General features: G+C 31.3%; 2 protein-coding genes and 2 pseudogenes across 4 annotated transcripts; 3 read left to right on the top strand and 1 right to left on the bottom strand.

The window, feature by feature from the left end:
* The first annotated feature begins 1,826 nt into the window (after positions 1-1,826).
* LOC109809407 (rho GDP-dissociation inhibitor 1) lies at positions 1,827-4,273 on the top strand. The gene is made up of 5 exons (XM_020372713.3): positions 1,827-2,194; positions 2,269-2,335; positions 2,548-2,766; positions 2,871-2,995; positions 3,903-4,273. Exons 1-5 carry the CDS (start codon positions 1,988-1,990, stop codon positions 3,972-3,974), a joined length of 690 nt encoding a protein of 229 aa, XP_020228302.1. The 5' UTR covers positions 1,827-1,987; the 3' UTR covers positions 3,975-4,273.
* Positions 4,274-8,346: 4,073 nt separating this feature from the next.
* On the top strand, positions 8,347-11,388 carry LOC145958165 (putative long-chain-alcohol O-fatty-acyltransferase 5; annotated as a pseudogene).
* A 794-nt stretch (positions 11,389-12,182) lies between these two features.
* On the top strand, positions 12,183-15,849 carry LOC109809073 (transcription initiation factor IIF subunit alpha-like; annotated as a pseudogene). Its single transcript, XR_014434276.1, has 7 exons — positions 12,183-12,612; positions 12,770-13,068; positions 13,237-13,381; positions 13,668-13,805; positions 14,057-14,263; positions 14,848-15,064; positions 15,547-15,849. The product of XR_014434276.1 is annotated as a transcription initiation factor IIF subunit alpha-like (transcript).
* A 4,256-nt stretch (positions 15,850-20,105) lies between these two features.
* On the bottom strand, positions 20,106-24,999 carry LOC109809091 (alkaline ceramidase). 2 transcript variants are annotated; one of them, XM_020372315.3, is made up of 3 exons: positions 24,823-24,999; positions 23,550-23,845; positions 20,106-21,006 (listed from the first exon to the last, which is right to left on the bottom strand). In XM_020372315.3, exons 2-3 carry the CDS (start codon positions 23,801-23,803, stop codon positions 20,493-20,495), a joined length of 768 nt encoding a protein of 255 aa, XP_020227904.2. In that variant the 5' UTR covers positions 23,804-23,845; positions 24,823-24,999; the 3' UTR covers positions 20,106-20,492. The 2 variants fall into 2 exon arrangements, with proteins under 2 accessions (XP_020227904.2, XP_020227903.2); XM_020372314.3 differs by having other exon boundaries at positions 23,550-23,864; positions 24,823-24,998.
* Between the last annotated feature and the right edge of the window lie 2,396 nt (positions 25,000-27,395).

The raw sequence follows: 27,395 nt of genomic DNA, 5'->3' as shown, positions 1-27,395 counted from the left end.
TAAATTGAAAGTTACAGTGCGTTAGATGTGCGTCCCTAAGATTAGACACGCATTACTTTGAAGCAAGAATATGTAGCTTCTACTTTTTTTCCTTAAGAAAGCCAGCATGGAACACATTAACAGCACACATTTAGGCACTACTTAGTTTGTGTTATCGGTTTTCGGAGAAAAAGTAGCCATCTATCTGTGGGAAGATCGTGAAATGAACGTGCTTTCTTCATTCTGTTTTCAGCCGAAAAATGGACTTGATGCTCGCGAACCTCAATCACGTAGTCCAACAATTTCATGGACAGTTAAATGAATCTGTTCAAAAATAACTATTCCTTTGAATAGTTTGTCAATAATTATTGACATTGCTTAATTTTTTTTCTCAGCAAAATGTGAGACTACAAGCAATCATCTGCAATCATTAGAATATCTTGCATTTAAAATATTATTGTTCCACCGGAATATAATGACCGTTATGTGTGTTTCATTGGGTCGTATATATTTCAAGAACTTATTAATTATTATGGAGCTACATGAATCTAATTAAGGGCTCATTTTTAACTTCATCGTGTAAGATACATGCTAAAAGGGTTTGTTTGAAAATTTTTATGAAAATTAAATTATTTTAATAACCAATTATATATATAATTGATTACAAGTATAATGAATTTTTATTTGAATAAATTTGATAAAAGACGATTTTGACATATTTAATTTTGTTTGCATACTACAAATAATTAGTTTTCATGTAGTAAATCAGCTTAAAAGGGAAAAAATTTATTGAAAAATAATCATCATAATCTTAAAATTTTTAACTTCATAAAAAAATAACTTTTTTTCAAAATAAAAATTGTTTACAAACTTAAGTTATTGTCTCAAATACACAATTTATTTTACAAACAATTTTTTTCTAAAAAAAAAACTAAAAATTGATAATATAATAGTTATCCCAAACATGTTCTAAGCTACAGTAGAGCACATATGCTAAAGCCTAAAGTTATGGGACAACATTTTATGATGTGTATTGTTGGGTGGATAAATTACGATCCACATAAAATAACATAAAATTTATTATATTTTTTAAATATATATTAATTTTAATATTGTTTGTAATAGTTATGTTAATATGAAAACAATAGTAACAATGATAATTTGTATATTTTATTATTAAATATTTTGAATATCATTTTTTAAAATTAAACTATTCGTATTAAAAAGTTATTTTACATGAAAATTTGCATAACACGTTTAATTAATGAAAAAATAACGCATGTAATAATGAAAAAAGATTAGTCTTTGTACGATATACTATATTTATGAACAAAACAAAATTATGTACTCACATTTTATGTATATGGGTGGGGAGGAGTTGGTAGTTAGAAGTATGAGGACCTATGTTCAATCCTCGCGATCATTTTTGTAATCTTTTCTATCTTTACAAAAAAAAAATTAATAACTAAATAAGATGAATTGAAAGTGTGAAATGTTAATTAAACTTTCAAGGACTTTGGATATAAATTTATGTAAAAAATCTATTATCTAAAACGAAATATATATATAAATTTTTTATCTGACATTTTTGCAATGAGATACGGCAGAGCAAATGCAATTTTTGATAAATTTTGTATTTGTTCTTAGATATATAATTTTGGTGGGATTAGGATTATTAAAAGTGATGAAGTTAAGTTACACGATGGTACGTAGGGGTGGTTAAGGTTGATTGATATAGTTAGTAACGGTATTAGCCATGAATTAATTTTTTGGCATAGATGGTTGGTTTCCATTTAAAAATATAATATTTTGCAGTTAGTGGTAGGAGAGTGAGGTTCACGATGACGAGGAGTTTCTCCCATATTTGTAGTTGAATAATATTTGTGAATTGCGGATCACCACAGGACCATTTCCTTCTTCTCTCTTTACCTCTCTTAGTTTCCTTCTTGGGTGTGGTGTGGTGCGGTGGTGGTTCTCGTGAAGCTGCCGTTGATGTCTTTGGGCAAGCATGGGTTTTGATCACAAAGACAATAAGGAAGATGTTGCCGTCGGGAAAACGGTTCACGAAGATGAAAGTGGCGACGAACGAGGCACCATCAGTAGACACGTGAGTGAAGGTTCCATCGCTGTCACCGAGGAGGAAGATGAGGACGTCGAGAGAAGGATTGAATTGGGTCCTCAGTGCACTTTGAAGGAGCAACTCGAAAAGGATAAGGTTTTTATTTTCTCTTCCTTCTTTCCTTTCTTAATTAATTCATTCATTCTCATTCATGCATCTCTTCCTCTTAGGATGATGAGAGCTTGAGGAGGTGGAAGGAACAGCTTCTTGGCAGTGTTGACATGAATTCTGTTGGTGGTAATTACTTCTTCATTTCCTACCTACCCTCTAATCATTTCTACCTTGTTTTCTTGCCTTTTCCTTTTGATTATTCTCTTTTGACTTTCAATGGTTTACTGTTCTTTTGTAAGTTGCAACGTTTTAATTTTGTATGATGCTTCCCCTAATGAAAATCCTTTTGCTAGAATTTTATTGACCAGTTTCTTGACTTAACTTTTGGCATGATTAAGAATCTCTGGAGCCAGAAGTGAAGATCCTGAGCCTTGCAATCAAGGCAGCTGGTAGAGAAGACATTGTTCTTCCAATACCAGAGTCAGGAAATCCCGAAGGTTTATGGTTTACTTTGAAAGAAGGTAGCCGTTACAGTCTCATGTTCACTTTCCAGGTCAGCCATAATATCGTTTCAGGTCTCAAATACACAAACACTGTATGGAAAACTGGTATCAAGGGTAAGTTAATTAATTGTCAAACTCAACTCATGCATTCATGACAATAAACAAATGATTTAGGTTTTAAGTTCATTCATATATCTCATTATGGAGCCTTAATGCAGTTGACAGCACTAAAGAGATGATTGGAACATTCAGCCCTCAAGCAGAACCTTACACACATGAGATGCCCGAAGAGACAACACCATCTGGGTTATTTGCTAGAGGGACATATTCAGCTAGATCCAAGGTAGTACTTAATATTTAATGCATGCTTCCTTAACACTAAACCTCTCGTTAATATTTCTCCTCAAATGCAAGTTTGAGTTTAACTTAATCCTATAATATTTATAAATTAAGATTTATTGTCATTTATATACTCTATCTTATTTGGTTGATGATAAGAAATTTGAGTTTTTTTGCTGTTTAATATTATTAAATTATGATATAATAGATAACACTTTTAATAGATTTAAGATATAGGTAAAACTTGAAAATTTTCTCATAATTATCATATAATCTTGTTTCACAAAGAGGGCTTAAAAATTGCTTTTTCATGACTGCAACAGTCACGAGATCCAGCACTAGTGCATTAAATAAGAAAATAACTAAGTCGATCCTAAATATTAATTCTTGTCTTGTCCAACTGTCCGTGTTGATGTTGTGACTTGTTTTGGAAATGAAGTGAGCACAAATTAATTTCTCTTTGGCATCAATCACTCCACCAATAAATGTTCTAATAAATTTGTTGCCAGACTTCATGTGTATATACATTTAACCCCACACACATATATAAAATTCAAATTCACGGGAGTACATTTCAAATTAGTCCTCATGTTGTATGTGATTTTTAAAACTTTATGTTAATTCTTAAATTACAAAACATTACTGACTTTAGTTTTTTTTTTAAGTAGAAAAAGATTAAAGATGTATGCTTTTTTTTGAAGTTAAGAACTAAAGAAAAAGTAAATAAATTCTTAGATACTAAAATGTTGACATATACGATTTTCTCAGCTCAAGGATTAATAAGTAATAATGTTGAAGTTTACTCTTTTTTTATCCTCGCAAAGTCAACATTTTTTGCATCATCTTTAGTTACAATATTTCAGATGGATTAATGCATTACTTGTCCTCGTATTTTGTGTCACGTTTTTCAGTTTGTTGACGATGACAACAAGTTGTATTTGGAGATCAACTACACTTTTGATATTCGGAAGGAATGGCTTTAGGAGGAGTCAACTCACCTCTCCATGATTGATGTTTAATCCATAGTCATTGTTATTTGTGCTGAAATCGCCTTCAGTGTTTTATTGTTTCTTCTTCATAGTTTATTTATCTCTACTCGTGTCTGAAACTAGTTTATCTTAGCAATAACAAAAGTATTTAGTTTGGAGGAAGAAATTGATATTCATTTGGCGGATAATTTTGTCAACATGTAGTTTGCCTCTTTTGATGCACAATTATGCTCTGTTTATTTTCAGTCTCGCTCTTTGTAATTACTAAGTTAATAAGGAGCTTTTTTTCTTAAGTTCTTAGTGGAGGTTTTTTTTTTTTTTTGTGTGTGTGTGTGTGTTTTAGAAACATTTGAAAGACTGATGACTTGGAACTTAAGCTTGAGGAGTTGCTCTCATCTGTGCTTGGTTACTACTCCCCCGAGAGATTGGAATTTGGAGAGATAACCTTTAGCTTGCATTATAAGTCATAACCATACCTCAGATTAATGACCAAGTATAGCATTGCAAAAAAAATTAAAAGGAAAATATTGTGAATGAAAATGAACATCCAAAGCAATCAAAGAATTAACTTGTGTTGTTGTTAAAGGAACACAATCTAACCATAAAATCATAAAATAGAACCATGCCAATGGGGAAAGCATGAAAAGAGAAAAGAGGATAGAGCAATTTCATTATGCTGCACTATCGTATTGTTCTCCATAAATTCCATTCATATTTGTGTGAATACAAAAGAAATAGCAATCATATATACATCATACCGATTATTAAAGAAAAAATATGTACCCATTATTGTTAGGTGTACAAATTTTCCCATAATTAGAACAGACTCACGTATTCAATAAAATGTTACCAACTAAAGTAAGCAATGATGTTATAACTGCAAATAAAATATTTTAGAAAAAATTTACATGTATTCGTTAATACTCCTCTTTAAAACTTTTTTTTTTTTAAGAATTTAACTTTCTTCTCAACTTGTTAAACTTGGTAAATGGATGTGTCTTAGTTATTATGTCTACAATTTGTTTCTTAACTTGAATATATCAATGGAACATTACCATTTTTCTTAACATCTCTTATACCACAAAATTTGATATTGAAATGTTTAATTTTGTCATGTTTAATGAGATTTTAACATAGAAATGATTGAATTGTTCTCACACTATAAACTAGTAGGTTTCTTTTACATATTATTTTAAGTTTCTCGAGATTTTCCTAATTCATGTAGCTCAATTTGGACCATTGTTGCGACATCGTACTTAGTTTCAATTAATGATTGAGCAACTACTCTTACATTTTAGAATTTCAAGAAAACACCCCTTTTTTGAATTGATAAAAATCTAATATTCTTCTTTTAGAATCATCAATAGATCCAACTTAATCACTATTAACAAAATATTCAAGTTTGTCATCATCTTTGTAGTATCTAATGCCAAAATCTATAGTAACTTTCAATTGTATCATCGTTCTTTCGCTTACATCAAAGTGTGTTGAACTTGGTGAGCACATGAATTTTTAATGTAAGCTCCAAGAAACATCAAGTTTAATTTAGTTGTTGTCTAATAAAAAAGATTTCCAACCAAACTTCTTTACTAAGTTACATTTGCCTTTGTATCATTATTAATTATTATTATTACTAAAATGTAGTATTTAAAATAAAAATAAAAAATTAACATAAAAGATAACTCATGTATAATCATATACACTAATGTACATTCATGTGTTAAGTCTCATTTATACATATGTTTAGATAGGAATTATTGAACAATTCCACTCACCCTATGCACTCTTGCAATGCAATTGTTCTCTTTTTGATTTATTTTTTGTGCAGGTATTGAGTTAGAGAGTTGAGGTTGAAGACCCATAGGATTGAAAATTTAAGGAGCTAAGGAGCAGGAGAAGATTACCTGCGTCGGGCGTAGACTACCCGCTTCAGGCTTGAGAGACACAGAGCATGACCTTTGCATTTCAGAATTGCGCCAGGCGCAAGAGCATCCGCACCGGGAGCAATTCAAAACAGAGAGCACTCAAAACTCTCTAGAAGACATTGCGTCGGGCGTAAGCGCATCCTCACCGGGCACGATTTGAGACAGAGAGTAATTACCTCTCTGGAAGACCTTACACCGGGCGCGAAGTATAACGCGCCGGGCGTGTAAACCCTATCCTATCTCCCTCATCTCGTATTTAATCAAATCTTCGAGGCTCATTCCCTCATTCACACATTGGGAGAATTCTAGGAGCTGAGGAAGGGATTCCCGGTGCTTAGGACCGTTCGTGTGTGGATCTTTCCTTCGGTTCTTCCATCTCTCTTTCATCTCTATTTTTGTTTTACCCTCATTGTTTTGAGCAGTTCTACCCATTATTTTGTGGGGTTAGATGTAACTAACGAAACTCTTATGTAATCTTCATGTTATTAATGATATATATATATATATATATATATATATATGTTGTTTCATTCTTTGTTGTGTATGTTTCTATTATTAATGCTTACTTTGGATTGATTCTCCTTTGCTTGATATAGAGTCTATTGGGTATTGAAAAATAGCCTTTTGAACTAGCTTTGAAACAAATATCTAGTGGGAAATGTATCTAGGAATGAAGTTTGGCCCATTAGTAGTCTTAAACCCTAACCCGTAATGCAGGTGTATGTATTGGATACTCAAGGAATTAATATTCATTACTTGTACCTAGGCTCTTGCTCTAAGGGATTATGTTTGAGTAAACTTATGGGTTTACTAAGCAATGAATGTAACAAGAGAACAAAGATTCATTAGTGTGACGTTTGGTGGTATCTGACCCCACAATCTTACAAAACCACAATACCATTTCTTTCCCTTCCACACACACACAATTAATTTTATAGTTTTAACATTCCATAGGTCATAACCTTTATTTGAATTGCATGACAATCTATGAAAATGAAATTATTCTTTAGTCACGAATAGTCAATAAATACTTATTTTACCTACTAGTCCCTGGATACGATATAAATTTACTACTTGTACGGCCGGTACACTTGCCGTGTTCGAGTCCGTTGAGAGAATTAAAATGATTTATAATAATAACAAAATTAGTTTTAACGGAAATCTCAACATCATGCATAGATTGTAATGAAAGAAGATAACTTTTTTTTATCAATTTTTTAAATATTCCTTATATCTTATTTGAAATATTCTAAATAATCAACTATACAGATGAAGGAAAAGAGCACACGAAAAGGCAAACGTTAGAGTTTTTATTTTGAATTTCTTGATTTCATATGCATAAGAAACGTAAAACAGTTAAATGTAATGAAAATGTAAAAAATATTGATTTCTTATTTTTTATTACAAATTTATTTAATTATAATGTCGATAGTACTATATATATATATATATATATATATATATATATATATATATATTATTGTATCATATATAAGGATATCAAAAAAATTCGTCCCCGCAAGTAATGGATACAAATATTAATGGACGAGTACATATATTATACTATCAGTATCTATAGATACTCATACTTATTAATATTCAATTTATATAAATACACTCATATATATATATATATATATATATATATATATATATTAATAAGTACCTAACCTAATTTTTCAACTTCTCTTCAGACTCTTCTCATTTGATTTGTGAGGACTGTGACTGTGCCTCTTGATCAATATTTGAATTTTAATTTTATAATATTTAAATTTTTTTATACAAATTTTATTTTGTAAAATTGTATAACTTTTAAAAGAAAAAAAAAAGGTTATAAATAATTAAAATGTATGGTTAAAATATGTTGTTGAATATTTCTAAGGTATTTTTTTAGTAAAAATCTGTAAGTACCCATGGATATTTGCAAATATTGAAAAAATACGTGAGTACCCACTTAATGGATATTTGCACTGATATGAGAACAAATATCAAATGGATATTTATCATACAAAGAGTAAAGATGACAAAATGAATCTGAACCCTACATGTATCCGCAAAAATGGTCTCATGTGGGGTGGGTAAATACCCACTTATATGCAGATGGGTGCGGAACGAGTATAAATCCATAAAATTTAGTGGGTGCGGGTACATTGGTACCCAACCCGCGCCCACAATTATATATAATAATAATAATAATAATAATAATAATAATAATAATATAATTACTTAATAATAATAACTTATTTATTTGTTTAAAAAAATTGCTAAGGATGTTTTAGCAATTCCAATTTCAATCATAGCTTCAAAATTTTCATTTAGCACAAGAGGCAGAATTTTTAGCCTCATTATGTTCTAGACTCCATGAATTTACTCTGAAAGCATTTATGTATACACAAAGTTGATTGAAATACAAGTAACAAGATAATAAATAATTAAACTTTATTTATTTAATAAGTTATTTTATTTTTTAGTTGATTTTAATTATTAATTTAAATTGTATAATCATTCATTTTCTTGTCATGTAGTTTCTATTGATATTACTATCAAAACAATATATAGACTTGGAAGACAAGTGTTTACAAAAATATGAAGAAGATAATTCCGATGATGAGATCAAATGTCTACATATTTGGTTCTTGAAATTTATAATGTATAATTTAATCTGACTAAATTCTGTACAATTTTTCTTTGCAGGTTTTAGAGGATATTGTTAACACATGATCATGATGTTGGAAGTTTAATTACAACTTTTATTATGTTAAATTTTTTTAAAAGTTTATTTACAAGAATTGAATATTTTGTAATATTTATTTATAAGAATTGTTATGTTAGAATTTTGTAATGTTAAAGACCTAACAAATTAATATTATGTTTGATTGCGTAAAATGTTATATCTTTATTAATTTATTTACTTTATACATAAGTAAAATGTGGATCAGGGGTGTAGGTATGAGTACAGAAGTGTCCAACAGATACAAGGATGATTAAAATTGTTATCCACGTAAGTATGGGGCTAGGTAAGGGTATTTTTTTTTTAAATGTGAGTATGTGAATGAGTATTATAGAATCCTATCTAGACTCTGGCCATTGCCATCCCTAACGGAGAGGGTAGCAGGAGGTTACTATTCATACTCGTCTCACCCCGTTTACATCTTAATCATATAGATAAATAGGTTGACGTATTAAGCTTATCAAACTTTTTAATAAACATAAGCTCAGTTTTTTTAAATAATAGTTTTTTCTAAAAGTCTAAACTTGACATTTTTATTAAATAGGTCATGTTAGGTTAGGTTTTAAACAGGCTAAATTATATGTTTTTGTTCATCCCTGCTTATGATCATATGCTTAACAATAAAGTTATTTATCTACCATATCAAATCATATTCATACAATCAGGTACATAGTAAGAATAAAAAATATATTATAACATTATGATATCTTTTCCATTGTAAGAAACTAAAAATGTCAAGTTATGATGAAATATACAAAATACACGTTATTGTTAGGCAAGATTTATGCACCTTGCTTAAGCAAAGTAACGGATAATCATGAGAAGAAAAGTAAAAAAAATTACACCATGATAACATTATGATATCTTTCCCTTTTTAGGAAACTAAAAATGTCATGGCATGATAAAATATGCAAAACACACGTTATTATTAGACAAGATTTTTGTACCTTGTTTGAACAAAGTAGTGGATAATCAAGAGAAAAAAAGAAGAAAAATCGTACCATTATAACATTATGATATCTTTCCCTTTTTAGGAAATTGAAAATGATCATGTTACAATGAAATATGCAAAACACACATGATTGCTAGGCAAGATTTATGTATCTTGTTCGAACAGAGTAGCGAATAATTATGAGAAGAAAGAAGAAAAGTTACACTAATGTTATGATATCTTTCCCTTTTTAAGAAATTGAAAATGTCATGCTATATTGAAATACGAAAAACACACATTATTGTTAGACAATAATTATTACCTTGCTAGAATAAAGTGGCGGATAATCATGAAATGAAAAAAAAAAAGTTACATGTCTCATAAAAAATAAAAAATGAAAGTTGAAGTAAAACATGTTGGATAGCATTGGTGTCATGACACTCATCAAGATGTGAATGACTTGAAACACACAATTAGTGCTCAAGTTTTATTCAAAAGACCACTTAAATTGTAGACACTACAAGTTTCATGCACACATCCAACGCCTATTAAGGAACTAACTAGATCAGTTTTCCTTGTGTTGTGAAGCTATATATAATCAATTAACTTCACTAGCTAGTCCCAAGTGAGAAACAAAGATCATATCATATGCAATGGAGAGTGAGATAAGCAACTTCATCAATATATGTCTTCAAGTTATTGCATCTCTATGTTACTGCTATGTGGTTGGGTAGATGATCCCCAAGGTTTTTCCAACATTATTGGCCATACTACCAATTCTGTCCCTCTTTCTTGCCCTTCCTCTCTATTTTCGTACCATTCATCTCGTTGGCTTCACTAGTTTCATCATCTCTTGGATTGCCAATTCTAAACTCGTACTATTTGCCTTCAATAAAGGCCCTGTATCTGACCCATCCTTTTCAATCAAACAATTCATCGTTGTAGCCTCTTTCCCCCATCATCATCAACTCTCCAAACAAAACCTCATTGTGCCATAAACCCTTACGAAGCTACATAATAAAAACACTCATTCTTATAGGGTTGGTAATATTCTATAGTAATCCTAACAATTACATTCCTTCCAAAATACACTATTTCCTTTATTTCGTTTACATTTATTTGAGCCTCGAAATCATTCTATCTATACTTTCAATTTTGGTTCGAATCCTAATTGGGATTCAACCAAGGCCGCCCTTCAACGATCCATAACTGTGTTTGGGCCCACACAACAGGTCACAATGCGAGTGCTTGGGCCCAGAGGGGCTGCATTAGTTGCAGTGTTTGTGACGTTTGTGGCTTCTGGGCTGATTCATGAAGTGCTTTTCTACTACTTGGGCCAAGTGAGGCCCACTTGGGATATCATGTTGTTCTTTGTGATTCATGGTTTGTGCTTGGTGGTGGAGTTGTGTTGCAAGAAGATGTTGGGATTGAGGTTACAATATATAGTTACATCTGTTTAGGCCTACTCACAAGTCATCACAATTCTAAGGCATTTTCCTTCCTTTATTTTAATATTCACTGCATTTTTACATTTAGTCAAGAGTGTGCTTGTATTTAAAATTTTAAAAAAAATGTTCAAAATTTAATTTTAGAAATTTGAGATTTTATGTTTGAAAATGATGCTTAGACTATACAACCTAATAACCAAGACATTGATTCATAACAATTAAATAAAAGAGAACGTGATGTTTAAAAATAATGTAAAATAATTTTACAATATTATTCAATTATAAATTATGTATATAATAAATTTGTTGATTTTTATAATAATTATTTTAAAAATCAAATCAATGATAATTTTTAATTTGTTTAAATCAAATTTTACACCTAAAAATTACTCATTTTGATTTTACTATGAACAAATAAATACTTAATTAAACTCATTATTATATATGGAAAAATTAAACTTTCAATAATTAAAATATGGTTATAATGTTTAATAAATTGGTTTAAAGAACGTTGAAATGTCAAAAAAAAATTGTCAAAAGCTAAAACAAGTTAAATTATTAAATTAAAAATACTTGGTACAATAAATTGTTGAACTACATGATAAATATAAAGTAAAATAAAAAAGATAATATTTTCTTTTGCGGGTAAAAATATATTTCTACGTGATTATATGTTTTATTTATTTATTTATTACAAATTTTAAATTCTTATTATTTTTTTTAGAGATTAAATATTTTATTAAAAATAGAAAAATAGTGCTCTCTTTAATTTTTTTTTTCTATAGACATAATTCATACAATATCTTAAAATTGATAACTAAGAATTAATTTGTACTCATGAAACATGTAATCAAACACTATTTTAACACATTTCTATATTATCATAAGAAAAAAAGACATACATTTTTTTATTCTTAAATATAAACAATTTTAACTACTTTTATATTATTTAATAATATTTTTTTAAAAAAATATTATTTTCTTTAATACATGACTTCTTAGTTACATTACTTAGTTTAATATTTATAAAAAAAAATAATAAAAAATCTTATGAAAATAATGAAATTTAATATAAATAATGAAGTTTTTTAATATGCTATATTTGTTTATAATAGAAAAGAGAGATGCTTAAGTTAAAGGTTAAAAACAAGATAGGAAAATAAAACGTTATAAACAGTGCACTAAAATATCTAACTCCATCTGTCTCGTTGCGGTTGTAAACAGGCAAGACAGTTATCGACGACATGAGCAGGTAACGTAGTCCAATGCATTTGGTCTTGTCGCTTCACTCGCATGAAGAAGAAGAAGGCGACGATTGACGGAGTATTAAAGTAAACATGGTAAATAATTAATGTAGAACCAACCCTGCACAACTGAATTTGAATTTGACTATAAAACCCTAGACATTGTGTCTTGGAGGCAGAAAATGTCGATAGACCTGTTGTTGAAGCCGTCGTGTGGCGGATGTGGTTCAACCACCGATCTCTATGAAAGCAATTCCAAGCACATGACTCTCTGCTTCACTTGCGTCAAGACCATGGCCGAGAATAAAGCCAAATGCTTCGATTGTGGCGCCACCGTTACTCGTTTGATTCGAGTTCGAATTCTCTACCTATTTTCAATTTCTTTTTTTCTCAAATCCAAACTAAATTCAACTGGATGACATTTTAATCTGTAAATTCGATTACAACTAGTGTACGTTGTCTTTGATTTTGGAAGCGGGGGAGTTAACGTCTTGTTTGTGATTGTCACAGGAATATAGCGTCCGTGCAAGTACTGGCAATGGAAAAAATTACTTCATTGGGAGATTTGTTTCTGGTTTGCCTGATTTTTCCAAGAAGAAAAGTGCTGAAAACAAGTGGTGCCTGCAGAAGGATGGATTACAGAGCCGCCAGGTTACCGATGCTTATGGTTTTAAATTGCGGTTGCGGTTGCGGTTGCGTTCGCTGTTGCGGTGGCGGTTGCGGTGGCGGTGGCGGTCGCCGTTGCTGTCGCCGTTGCGGTCGGGGTTGTGGGAATTGCGGATATTGCTTAGCGAATTGCAGTGGTTGCGGTGTGAAATTATTAATTATTTTCACTAAATATAAAATTTATAATTATCAATATATATTTTATTTTTAAGGATTTATACATTTTAATTCTTTTTTTTTTAAATATTCTATTATTTTAATGAATGATTTAATTTATTTTAAAATTATAGTATCAATTTATCGTATTGCAGATGTTTTAGGTTACATTGCGGAAAAATGTGTAATTTCCTGTTTCACCACAATTGCTGTCAGATGCTGTTGCCGTTGTGGACAAGGTGGCAACAGCAATATTGCGGCTGCAATACGTGTCGCGGTCCGCAATTTAAAACCATGAGGGTATTGATCTATCCTCTAATATGCAAATGCTGTTTCCACTTTTCTAATCTTCATTATGTTTGTTTAGCATTGAGTGTGGTTTAAGTATTATGATGTTCTACTCTTTTTATCTGAGTTTAATTACTTTCTCATGCAGTTTTATTTGTTAACCCTCATGTCTTTCTTTGATGTACTATAGCTTATTGAACTTTTAAATTAAAATAAAAAGGACTGGTCTGGAAAATCTTCACATTTGGTTTTTGTTACAGACCTTAAACTTATTGTTTCAAAAAAATCCAATTTTCAGGATGAAGATGATGAGGATGAAGATAATGAAGAAGGGGGAGGTCTGAGTAAATATGGGAAAGAGCTGAAGAAGCTGCTTGGACGAACTAGTGACCTGAATGAATCTGATGATGAAGATGATGATGATGACGATGACGATGTGAGGGTTGTTTCTTCATTTTAAATATTTTTTGGTAGATGTGTCTATAATTGTTCTAGTGTTCTGTGTCCCTATTAACTGCAATGCGTGCAATCCCTTTTTGGTAAGGAGTAGATTGCTTTTTGCATTTGCTGTGGTGACCTCGTGACTTCTAAAGGGGAATGGTTATTCGAAGCAATAGCTTAGATTTCATTTGAACATATAGACTTGAGCATTTTTCATCCATTGATGGGTCAGTTTGGTTTGTCTAGGTGGATGATGATGCTGGCGTTCCTCCTGTGATTGCTATAAAGCAGAAGGATGCTACTGAGGAAGAACCTGCTGACAATAGCCCTTTAAAAGCTGCTGCAACAGGAACTGCTCGGGGAACTTCAAAGCCTTCAAAGGGCAAGAGAAAATTAAATGAGGAGACAAAAGCATCTAATGGTGCGCCACCAAAGAGGGTGAAAACAGAAAATGTATGTGATTACTTCTCCGATCTCACTTGATTTCAAACGCCCTTTCTAATGATGATTTAGTTTTGATCCGTAGGTAAAAAGGTTTTAACTATCCGCCAATTCTTGTGTTTTGATATCTTTAAAAGAGTTTGACTGTAGTAACAACTACAGTGAAGTCAGAACACTTTTAAAGATGTGGCAACTAGCAACAAATGATTTAATAGTGTAAAAAAAATTTACACCAATTCTTTTCATAAATTGTAACTGCTTGAGTAGTTTTTTTTTTTTAATGCAGAATAGATATATTAAGTTAGCCATAGCATATTGTGAGGAGCTATTTTGGAGAAACTTTGGAAAAATATATATTGCTATAGTTGAGACTCCTCAAATGGGAAGGTGTTTTGAGAAATTTTGGACCAAATGCCTCTAATTTAGCTCTGAAGCACACTTTCAAATTGATGTGTCCAAACACAATCTATCTTCTGCATATTGTATTTTTTGAAAAACCTTCAAAAGGCTTTCAATTTTCAAGTACTAAAACCACCTAATTTGAAAGCTCATTCAAGTCAAGTGTTATTTAAATTTCTTATAATTCCATTGATCAGGAACAAAAATCCTCTGTTAAAGATGAAAATGGGCCTGCATCTAAAAGTAATGCTCCTCCAAAAGGAGTACCACCAGCACCATCATCAAAAGTAGGGTCTTCCTCCATTGCTTCTGGATCTGAGTGAGGAAGAAATTAGGGCTGTTTTGATGCAGAAGGCTCCAATGACCACACAGGAGCTTGTAGCTAATTTTAAAACAAGGCTAAAATCTCGAGAGGTAAGCTCTACCAAAAGATGTGCTTTACCCTTTATTGAGCTGCTATTTTTCTCTCTGCTATTCTTATAAACCATGTGTGTATATGCCAACATCTCAACATGTTTTATGATCTTAATTGAAGCCTTTTTTTTTAACTCTATTTCTGTGGAAGAATAAAATTTGATTGTTAGGCTCTTGGAAATTATGCTATACATCACATTCTGTGAAGCTAACATTTAATACTATTTAAAACGAAACCGATTGGCTAGTGATAAATTAAAATGATGTTATCTAACGATATTTTACGGTAATTTGGGGAATGGGTACCTTGTTCTATCAGATGGATATATAAACTGTGGCATGTATGAATAGGAAATATCATTCCTTGTTCTTAGCTTGAGCACATCTAAGGAGTAAGATAAATGGCATTTAAAGATAGTGTTTTGCCTTGCTCTGCCATGCCAAGGTTGAATATACATCTTGTGCTTCTTTGGTGTGTGCAGGATAAAAATGCTTTTGCAGATATCGTAAAGAGAATCTCCAAGAGATACAGAAGACTTCAAATACCAACTATCTTATATTGAGGTGACAGTGTATGACCCCGCTGGACGATGCTGCAATGCAATAGAAAGTTAGCACCATATGGGTGACATGTGTTATTTATCGCACTCTGCCGTGTTAGTTGTCACATCCGAATACTATATGACGAGATTAGATTATTTGGAATCATTTATAATACATTACAGTATTTTACTCTTAGAATATTAAAACAAAAGCAATTTGACCGAAGCGAAGCAAAAGAAAAAGAGTTGTCTTATAAACAAATTCAACCTTTTCCCTCATCACAAGAGTAAGACTTTTGGATATTTAATAGTGGTGGATACTAAATGTAGTAAAGCACAATAAAACAAGTAAAATGGAACAGAATGAAATAAAATTAAAATTGTCACTATTATTTTAAATACTTTATACTACGAAGAAGAATAAAAACACAACCCCATTGTTTGAAAAATAGATAGAATAAAACGACTTATAACTTTAGTCATCTAATAAGTAGTGTCCAAAACCATGGGACAGCAAACATTTACTGAGAAAAAGATGAAAAAATTGTAAGGAAAATGATATACATGCCACCCATTTTTTTTATAAGTTTTTTTTTTTTTACTTCTAAATACTTTTTTAACTACTCTTTTTAAAATATTTCTTAAATATTCTTTTAATTAATTCTCTTTTTCAAATAAAATTTATATATAAAACTCTTTTATTTGCTTTATCTTTCACTACTCTTTTTTCATTACTTTATCTCTCTTTAATCATTCGATTTTTCATTTTTTTTTTCATTTTCATTTCTCTCTTTGATAATTATGATAGTTATGTCTTATCTTTATTATTTTTCAGACTTTATATTTGGATTCCCAACTTCAACATTCTTTAAATCTTACTTTTGTCATTTTATATTCATTATTCTCTACATTGAATTCAAGATACAAATGAAAGTATTAAATTATATTTTCTATAGACAATTCTATGTGATTTATTTAAAATGACTTATATGTAACAACGATTGATATCTTTGGTAATTATCCATGTAAAAAAGATGAAAATTGGTGGATTTTTTTAAAAAGATCTCCATTACAAGATACACATGAATTCAATATTTAATATTATTGGAAAGTAATTTGAATGTATAAATTAGAATTTGAATATGCATATAAATGTCTTCAGAAATGCATTTGACAAAAAAAAAACCAGGAATAATAATAATTTACATACTATCTTATTATAAAAAAAATACATTATATTGTGGTCTTATACAAATTATGATTAATGTTAATTTATTTTTTTTTTAATATGATTATCGTTCATTATTTACTTCATTTAGTGTACTGTTAATGACAAAATTAGATTAAAATAAGTATGGTTTATAACCAAACTAAATATTTAGGGTTAAAATGATTAGTCTCGTAATCACTATAAGAAATGGAATATTGTTATAGATAAAATTAGCCGGTAGCATGCACACAAGTATGTTTATTATCACCACTTAAAACATATTTTTTAAAATGCATCGTAGATACCCCACAGAATTTAAATCAACGGACAAAATTATTGCCCTCGTAACCCCCCAAAAACAAATTGGCCTCTTACGGGAATGTGGATTTCGCAACTGCGTATACAATATTTCCCTTAGAACTTGTTCAGTAGGTGATTGAGCCATACTTTCAGCGAAATTTTATCCCTTCCTCTTTAAATTCTATGTAGCAGTTAACTGGAAACACATACAGTTGTGGAAGACGCAAACGTTAACTTAACAGATTAAACGGTCACTATCCTTGGAATTTCAAAGCAATATGTTGTTGTGTAACGTGCGTGCTTCAAATTTTGGAAGAGACAGAGACATGAGGAAGAACATCCACTGCGAGTCTGATAAGGGGTTCCTCTTCAGAAGAGTCAAATGAATATTCTCTGCAGATTGAAGAGAAAAAGGAGCCTTCACTTTCACTGCTATAATAATATGGTTCCTTCTCCTCTGGCGAACTAGGCTCATCTGGTGAATAAAATGTGACAACATGAGGAAGCTTAAACCTCACTTTCTTCTGTGAACGTGATTTCCCAATTGATGACATTTCTTCACGTTCTTCATCACGCTTCTTCATGGGTCTTTCCAAACATAAACTGTCTTTGGCTTCTGCTATCAAAGGGTGCACCTTTTTCTTGAATTGCTTGCATGCATACACGTATTCTGGCTTCAAACCAGGAGAAGCTAATATCCAATCTTCTAGAGTCACTTTTGGAACCACCTTCTTCTCTCCTCTCTCCAACTCCATCTTTTGTTTCAAAATCATGCAAAAGCTTTTTGGGTCTTCTTTTTTCAGATTGGTGCCATCTCTAGCCCTTGGTGATTTGGAGTTTTCGTCTGATACTAGGCCACACATAACGCACAGCTTAGCGCCCATTATGATGTAAGAATTCAAAAGAATGAATATGAAAGAGATTCGAGAGAAGTAAAGGGGAAGAATATAATGAGATTAGTGAGCTGATTCATCAGTATCTTTGCAAGTTTTTAAGGGGGTTATGAGACGGAGAGGCCTAAAGCAAGAAATGGATCTTCACGATCATAATTGCCTCTTGGTTATTATCAGCTAGCGTTGTATTTTTCTAAATACTCCAAAGTTAGGGTTATTGGACGTATGTTTGATACTTGGAATTAATTTGACTTCGTTTTTTATGGGTCTAAGTTTTATTTTGGGGGTTAGCATTGCCATACGAGGACAACAGAAACGATAGTTTCTATTATTTATGTTCAGGATTACAAGAAGACAGTGTCTAGGTTGATCCTCCATCTGAGAAGCTAGATGGATTCTAGTTCTGACAAAAATCTGGTGTTAAAAATGATGATGGATAAACGCAAAAGGACAGAGATGCCAACAAGAAATGGGCTATCCATTTTTGTTGTTATTGTCTGCCATTGCTATGCTGGATAACCTAATTTTAGTCCCTCTCTCAATCTTATAGACATTTATTTATTTTAATTATTATAATGACATAGTGTACCTTGCAAATTGATATGCCATTAATTATACAACATTTACGTAATGACGTATTACCAAGAAATATCCAAACGAGGATTTATTAACTCGTTAGCTTCACTCCCTATTCAAGACCGAGTCCCACACCTTGTTAGAAATAGGAAGGGATGTGTGTGTTTAATCACTCTTTCACACTCCTATTAACATTATTTTAAATATAATGATATATTACCAAGCAATATCCAAACACTATGCGTTCGCCGTTCACCTAGTTATGCAACAAAAAAAAAAAAAAAAAAACAATACTATCGTAATAATTTAAATATTATCTATGGTCCTAATTTATAAATTCAAAGTTGTAAACAATTAATAACTAAACATACATTTATCAAAAGAATGACTAAATGTACCAGGAATTATCCTCATAAGCAAATATGCAATGGAAAAAATGGATTAACAATTGTTGGGCCATACAGAAACAAACTCAACCTGGTTTATCCCATTGGTCCGTCAAGTTGGACTTTACCGGGTCATTCTATTTTTTAATATTTTTATATGTAATTTAAAAGGAAATTTTTTATAAAATATATATTGGACCAAGTAAGCTTATTCTTTTTAAGCTTAGATTTTACTAGTTGCCTTAACCTGTTTGATTGGTCAGCCAAGGCTCGAATCAAAAACTAGAGCTCAGTTTGCTCTATTTCAACAATCCAATGACTCAGTTCGAAAGACCATATAATTTTAACTCCTATAATTACAGTGAAACAGCAGAGATTCAAGAGAATCAGAAAAATTAAAGATAAAAGTAAAAGAAAGAGAAAGTTCAAGGAAGATTTACAATAAGAGAAATAAAAATAAAAATAAAAAGTCAATGATTGGTCACTTTTTTATCTATTTTTCTTAAATTATGAGTAAATTTTACCAAAATTGCAGGTAAAAAACCCTAGTTTCAGTCCTGTGAGAAACTTTAACGATAGCCATTTTAAAAGTATATTCATATATGATAAAGTGTGGGGTACACAAATTAAATATACCAGCCCACTTTTTTCCTTGTTATTTTGTTTATTGTATATAAACAAACAGTAAAAAATCAACTTGGTAGTTTTAATTCTTGTGGAGTCCGCAATTTAGTTGTTATTCTTCAGCATTAAATTGGACTCCATCAATTATCATGTTTTTCTTCAGATTCTACGCAACTGCATTATAGCATATACACCTATATATGCTATTGCAGTCATGCGTGCTGAAATCCTAAAAATGATTAATCCAAGTATTTTAAAGGTGTACCAACGGGTGCAGATCATATCATATCAACATAAAAATGTTCGTATCACAACGTCATTGTACTCTGCAAATAAGCAAATATCATCCATCTGGGTCACGTATTAATATGTGCAGATAAATTGGAATTTAGCTCCTTTAAAGTAAGTCACGTAGTTAAATGAGAAATTATAACAATTGATTAGAAACTACAGACAACTTTCTTCTTACAGAGATCCCCGGTGAGAAGCAACAGTAAAATGTGCATGACATTTAAAAGCGCTCCAAAACAAGTTAGTAATATACTCAAATGAACGTGAATAGGGTTACACAAGACATTACAAGTAGAATGTGGGGGATTGATTCAACTGGGAGCCCAACAACAACCAGGACGGCAAAATTATGTTTTTGGTTGTCATAATAATTTTAGAGCTAAGGTCTAGGCTCAAGAAAGTACCGACGGGATAATTATGGTACATGTCCTAGTACTACATCGAAATATATAAATAACCAATCATAATTTTCAAGCCAATCTAAACCACAAAAGTGAAAAGGAAAAAAAAAAAAAAAAAACTAAGAAGACACATGGTTTTCTAACAGCTTATCTTGCTAAAATGTATCATCAGAAAGAGGCTTCCTTCTTTTCCCACGAATTTCTGTCACTGGCTTTTTGGTTTCTCAATCTTCACATAAGGTAATGCTCCCATTAAATGAAGAACTTTTGGCGACCACCCCCGCTGTTGAGCCCGGCAAAACATCAAGAATGTGTTGGCAAAGTAGGAATTGAAACCCATGAAGACATGCCACAAAGCATGACCCTGAGGGTTAATAGGCCAACGGGATATCTCCTTGCAGAAAATACGGTCACAGAACCCAAACAAACTGCCAAATAAAAAAGTAACTAGAAATAGCTTTGCAAGCCGCTTGGCAGAAACATCTTTAGTGTAAATGTAATACTTGTACATTCTCGGAACGCAGAGGAGAATGAGAATGATATAATGCACTTTGAAGCCAATACCAAAATGAAACACTGAATGGGCAATGGCAAAAGCAGCACCATACACGAAGAGGAAGATGGGCATTGTACTGCGGTAATGCCAATCTGGAGAGTAGAGGATGTACATGTACAGCAGCACCTCCCATACCATAGGAGTTTCATCACTTTGCTGTTGCCTAAATTAAAGCATAACATCTGAACAATAAATAGTCATCCAAAACAAACATACATTGAATTATTGACAAACAAATTAAATAACAAAACAACCCATTTTTACAAGGGACAAAAACTCAGTACTTGAACAGAAAAAAAAAAAACGTTACCAAAGATCAATTCCTAGGGAACAATCAGGCACTTATCAGCAAAAGCAACTGGTCCTGGAATTATTAACCTTCTAGTCTTATTTAAATGTGAAGTTAGCCCCTAATTTAATAAAACTCGTATCACAATAATCCTTCTTATATCTCACTTAAGTCCTTGAGAGTGACTAACTTGACATTAGTTATGTGAATTTAGGAATTAACTCATACATAATTAAATGAAAAAGACTAAACTGCAACTGAAAGTTCGTTATTTACACTTTTACATCAGTGAACACAATGATATTATAATGAGTACACTCAATTAAATTACAATTAAATGGGGGATTGATTACCCAACTTAGATCCCTTTATAAACCTTTTATAGTTTTTGTATCTAAGCCAAATGAAGAAACAACTGCATGGGGTGTTGATAACCCAACATAACTCCTGTTATAAACCCTACCCTTATTGTACCTAAATCAAATTAAGAAACTAATTATTCAATCTAAGTGTCCCTTAAGTGAACACGTTATGTATATAGAAAACTCACAATCTCAATGACGGCAACTAGCTTATTAGTACCAAAATGGTTCAACATTCAACATAATCATCAATTATTTTATAAGACAGCTTCATATTCAGTATTCAAATACCACACTGGAATCTATATCCTTTATCCAAGCAACGAAAAGGATATAAAATCTCATCCACATGCAACCATACAAATAAGTGGGAAAAATAGAGATAAAATCATAATAAGAAAAAACTGTCCACTTAATTTAAATACATTAGTGGCTTGTTAAAATAACTAGGTATAGCATGCTTGGAAATGATTATTCTTTCTGAGGAAATAATTATTTTTTCCTAGAACTCTCTAGTTAATCGTTAATTAAAAAACCTTTGTTGACTCCAAAATAAACTAATCCAAACATTTGTGGCTTGTTATAATAACTAGATACAGCATGCTGAAGTATTTTCGTTCTGTTAGAAATTGTTTAATCATGTTCACCCTCTCCTGTGTCTTTGTATCCCATTTTCTATGTTATCTCTTTCCATGCTTAAATTGGACGGCCACAAAATCTTCAAGGATGGTATTGGCATGCTAATAATATTTGTTATGTTATACATTTCTTTAAGATTAATTAATAAAAATAAAAAGAGATAGATTGACCTGTTGAGTGTTCCAATAATGTCAAATAGCTGCCATGACAGCATCACCCACCACGGTATGGACAAAATTGAGCAAACCACCACCATACATGAATGGCGTTGCAGAATCTGGCGTTGCAGAATCTGGCGTCATGTAGTTATGAGGATCCAAGGTAAAAAAGGCAGATTGGGCACTTTTTTAACGGCACTTTTGTTGCATTTTTTAAGAGGGGTTATATGAAAATCACTATAATGTGCAACCACTATCACACTAACAACCTCAACAAACAGAATGAACTCATTCATCTCTAGCAAGTGTGTGAGCTGTCCCACCCATTCCCACTGAATGATCCATCTGTAAATCTGAACAGATCCCATTCTCCATCTGCATGTTCTCTCCTCCCCCACTGTTTTGATCTCTGAATATCTCAAGTAACCTCTCAGGCAATTTATGCCTTCTCCATCTCTGTTGTCTCTGATTCTTTGTTTCTGTTAATTTCTCCAGTATTTTCTACCTCTCCTTACTTATCTTGTTCTCTTTTCCTCTGAGTCTCTGATGATATGTTATCTCTCCCCCGACCCTTCTCCCCTTTCATTTTTGTTTGTGTTGTTATAGTGTAGATTCTAAATCTAAAGCTGTTATGGCAATATCCCTAAAATGTGTGATACTTTAGGTGGATTTTATTTCCTAGAGTATGTTTCAAAGTTGTAGCTATTAATATATGTTATTAGTTTTATTATACATAACATTCAAAAGTGTCCTTAGTATATGCATAGTTTTATTATAGTCACCGTGCTTCCACTATAGGCAAGAATCAGAATCCCCTCCACCATAACTATAAGGTAGATTTTGGTTTCCAGCCATCTACCTATTAACAGGGGTGTTCAGGTTCCCTTTATGATAGTTTGGAATATAGATAAATTTAGTTGCAGAAGTGGGATAAAATTATGAGTAATGTGATTTTTGTGGGGTCAGACCATTGAAGAAAGCAACACTAATTGTCCGCAAATATGAAAAGCAATTGAACCAAATGCAAGTGAAAAGAAGGCCATATTAACAGTGATAAACCAAAAAAAATCCATACTTCTGGCTCAATATTTTCTCATGAAAATGTGGCCAGGGTATGATCACATATCCATTGCAAATACTTCTATAAAATGGCAACCTCATTTTGTATCATGCAAAATAACTTGAAACAAAATAAAACACACCATAAAAGCAAACAGTAATTTATGTAAAAAAACAAGAAAATGATGGAGATACTTACACATTTTGCAGCGTGGCATGGTACAACATGCTTCCAATGGCAAGTGTCATATTTGATACATGAAGAACACTAAATCTTTTCTCGAACCGTTGTCTTAATGCATTTATAAGACCAATCAAAGCCAAAAGTATTGTCGGAATGTTGGATATTGTGTTATAAAATTCAGCAATGTAAGACGAATGAGCATAGTTTACTTCACAACACTCTTTGGTGGATGTGACCGGACCCCAGAAGCTAGATATGGATTCTGCCATTATCCTCTACTGTCTTATGATTGGTTTATCTATATTTCAGAGCTGCAGAATTCAAAAGATCCTGAAAAGTCATTTAACAATAATATAAGACAAGCAGTTCTCAAAGATCACACAGTTGAACATTTTATTTCACAATGAAAGATAAAAGCCTGATAAATGTAGTGGGTCACCAACAGTGTTACAATTTCAGATTGCAAAAAACGGTGATAAGCCAAAAATTCGCTATAATACTGGATAGCATAGTGAACAAGTAGCATGCATATCAGTAGAAATAGAAGACTGAAATGTAAAATTAGTTCCAAATGCAGATACAGATTCGATTCTTATAGCAATGTGTTAAAAATATCAATAGAAAATCTATAAGGATCTATAATTAAGATCACTACATGTAAATTGTTACATAAAATGCTTAAGATAAAAAACAAGAGAAAAACCTCAAAAACCCCTCACAATGGAAACTCCATACTTGAAAGGAGTTACCGAAATAAGGACATACGATTTATATTACAAGCATAAACTTCAGAAGTCTGAATTTGAAGAGGTATTCAGTTTTTAATTAATGCGCACACGGCGCGCCCTTGACTATAGTTCATGCGTCGTTTCAGGAAGAAAAAAAAACAGCAATGCAATTGATTAAATTCAAATGGAACCAAACTCTTTCAATCCTAATAGACGACGACAGTAGGAAAAAAACTCTGAAATGCTAAAGCCGTGATCCATTATCCCTAGATGAAAACGAATTCCGTCTGAAATGTATCAAGTACGGAATCCATAACTATGATTCGTTCACAACAAGTGATAAGCAGAGCGAATCTCCGATCGGAAATGGAAGATTGATTAGAAAGAAAAAAAAACGGCAAAAGAATGTTGAGAGTTTAAAGTGAGAAAGGTGAAGAGAGTAATTAGGTCTAGGGTTAGGGAAACTGATGTGACACAGAAAAAAACCAGAAATAGAAGCAGTTTTGGTGACAGTGTAAAATGTAAATCAAGTGAGGAAGGGAGAGTAAAAAAAAAAATACCTGAAGCCACTAACAGAGGCAATGGCCACCGCAACACACAAGTGGTTGATAATGCGTGCCGTCGAATCTCGAATCACAAATCCGTACAACCCATCGGAACCCAACGACACCAACCCTTGCCCTATGCGATGCGATGCTATGGATTTTGATAGTTTAGTTATGTTTTCTTTCAAGCAGTATTTAAAATTATATAAACGTATCTACGTATATTTTATCCCGGGTCACTAATTATATGGCCCATTTCATTAGGCCTCATTTCGGATGGGGCCGAAATTTTCACGTCAAACAATCCTACCTAAGTTCTTACCCACGACTCAATGCTCTCGTGTTTCAAATTCAAATCGCGTTCCTTGTATTAAACAGATTTCGTATTTTATTTTTTAAATTTTATTAAAATCAATTATAAAATAATATTGAGGACAAAAAACAATAAATAATTGCTTCCTTTTTTCCTATGATTTTGGGATCATAATTGATTCTAGGAAATATCCTAATACCCTATTAGGATCTTGTCTACAATGTATAAACATAAAAGGTAAAAAATGTGTATATTTATTGTTATTTTAAATTAAAATATTCAATAATTGGAATTAAATTTAAATTGGTAATAATTATATTCATGATTTGTTCACTCTATAAATTTACTTGATTTAGAATAAATAAATCTACCTAACAACAGGATGTTATTTGAGAAATTCAATGAAGGAATAACAAGGGATAAACAGGAGGAACTTCAAGTATTTTGTGATATTCAGGCTTATTGAGAGAAAATGCCGTGAATGGAGTGATGGCATACCTTATGTTCTATAGAGTAAATGTTTAAAGAGAGAGGATTTTAATTTTTTTTTTTTTTTAAGCATTGGAGCTCATAGTTCATGGTGATATTGATTTACATCCTTTTCTTGTTATTGTCAATATTCAGTCCTTCAAACAAAGTAACAGGCAACTTAAGTTTAGCTGGTGTGACAAGCAAACAATGTGCTGATATTTTGGCCTGTACAGACTCCTCTTCCAATGATGTTTTTATATATTTCGATGTTTCTGTACCTGATCAGCTTTCATATGCTATTTTGGCTTTTATGTATTAGGGGTGGCTTTCTCTAGATTGTAATCTGCTTCTATTTTTATTTTTCTAACAGAAGCTTTTAATTTCTTAATGATAACAAAGTTAAAATAATTTTTTAAAAAAACTAAAATTAATTTATATAGAAATTAATTTATATAAGTTTTCTTGTATTCAAATTTTTTTTTATTTTCATCCATCGAAAGTATTTTTTTTTTATAAAATTAAATTATTTTATACAGATTTAAAATACATTTAAGTTTTTAGTTATATCTCATATCATTTTTTCTCTTATATACTTATAAATTAAAAATAAAATATAAGACTGTGCTCAAAGGATTTCAACTCCTATTTTTTAATTTTTTTTTATAAATCACATGTATATTTTATAGACTATTTTTTTTTTTTAAAAAAAACTCTCTATCTTAGTATTTGATATAATTAAATGCTCAGAATTTGAATTCTAAGACCATCGATTAACACAAAATGGTTGTACACAAGTCACTCAACAATTACTTCATTGTTTTAAATTGATCATCTTAATTTTTAAGTAATATTACCTCCATTAACTAATGTTTTTTTACTTGGAAAAAATAATTTCTCCATTTTCATACGTGATGAATCAATATACGCAACTCTTTCTTTGTGTTTCTCTAGCATTTTGCTTCATTACTCTGACTTCATGAACTTGGACATTAAAGCTGCTAAAAAAATAAGTGTAGTCAACCGTTTACCAATAACCATCCAATGAGAGGAAGTTGCACATATCTGACATGAATGAGATTTGGGGTTCCAACCCGGAAAGATGACAAAATAAGAGTGTAGATTAGATGGACAACGCTTGAATACATATATATTCAAAGATTGAAAAAAAAAATTGTATATATTGATCATGTAAATTTGTCTGTATCCCAGTCAACAGGTTGAAGTACGTGAAAATCTTGTGCAAATGAAAGATTGCTTGTACATGAAAGTTCTACCAACTGCTTATACAAAAGTTGTACTAAATCAAAGATTCAATGCATGGGGACACTAATTTGAGATTCATTGAACCTAGTCTAAATTTCATGTGAGACAAAACTAGATTACTATCAGCTCTTGGGATTTTTGAGTGAAATCATCACACACAGCCGCCAGTTTTTCACAATGCATGAGAGAAAAAACACTACGAGAGGAGCATGGATTTGGATAAAAAGTAGTATGAGACGTACCAATTTGGACTTCCTTTTTTGTTGAGATTATTAGGATATTCGTAAATTGAATTGAATTTTTATTTTATTTTATTTTCTATACCATGGTATTGATTGAATTTGTTATGAGGTAAAAAATTATTTTTATTTAATCAATCACTTCAAAAAAAAAAATCTTAGTTATCTAACTAATATGAGCTTCAAATCAAATCAAATTACCCAATCCAATTTATTTTGATTTAATTTGACTTTTTTGGGTTTTCAAAAAGAGTATATAAATATCAAAATAAATGATGAAATATATATATATATATATATAT

The sequence above is a fragment of the Cajanus cajan genome, chromosome 5, assembly GCF_000230855.2.
Source record: "Cajanus cajan strain Asha chromosome 5, NIPB_CcT2T_4, whole genome shotgun sequence".
In the NCBI taxonomy this organism is placed as follows: Eukaryota; Viridiplantae; Streptophyta; class Magnoliopsida; order Fabales; family Fabaceae; genus Cajanus; species Cajanus cajan.
This window is presented reverse-complemented; position numbering and strand designations above follow the sequence as displayed.

What these genes read in the sequence shown, in the direction of transcription:
- LOC109809407 (XM_020372713.3), top strand. Translation starts at nt 1,988, where the DNA reads ATGGGTTTTGATCACAAAGACAATAAGGAAGATGTTGCCGTCGGGAAA. An exon ending in ATGGAAAACTGGTATCAAGG is followed by an intron (nt 2,767 to 2,870) that starts GTAAGTTAATTA and finishes GCCTTAATGCAG; the next exon opens with TTGACAGCACTAAAGAGATG. An exon ending in CATATTCAGCTAGATCCAAG is followed by an intron (nt 2,996 to 3,902) that starts GTAGTACTTAAT and finishes CACGTTTTTCAG; the next exon opens with TTTGTTGACGATGACAACAA.
- LOC109809091 (XM_020372315.3), bottom strand. Translation starts at nt 23,803, where the DNA reads ATGGCAGAATCCATATCTAGCTTCTGGGGTCCGGTCACATCCACCAAA. An exon ending in CATGCCACGCTGCAAAATGT is followed by an intron (nt 21,007 to 23,549) that starts GTAAGTATCTCC and finishes GCTTTAATTTAG; the next exon opens with GCAACAGCAAAGTGATGAAA.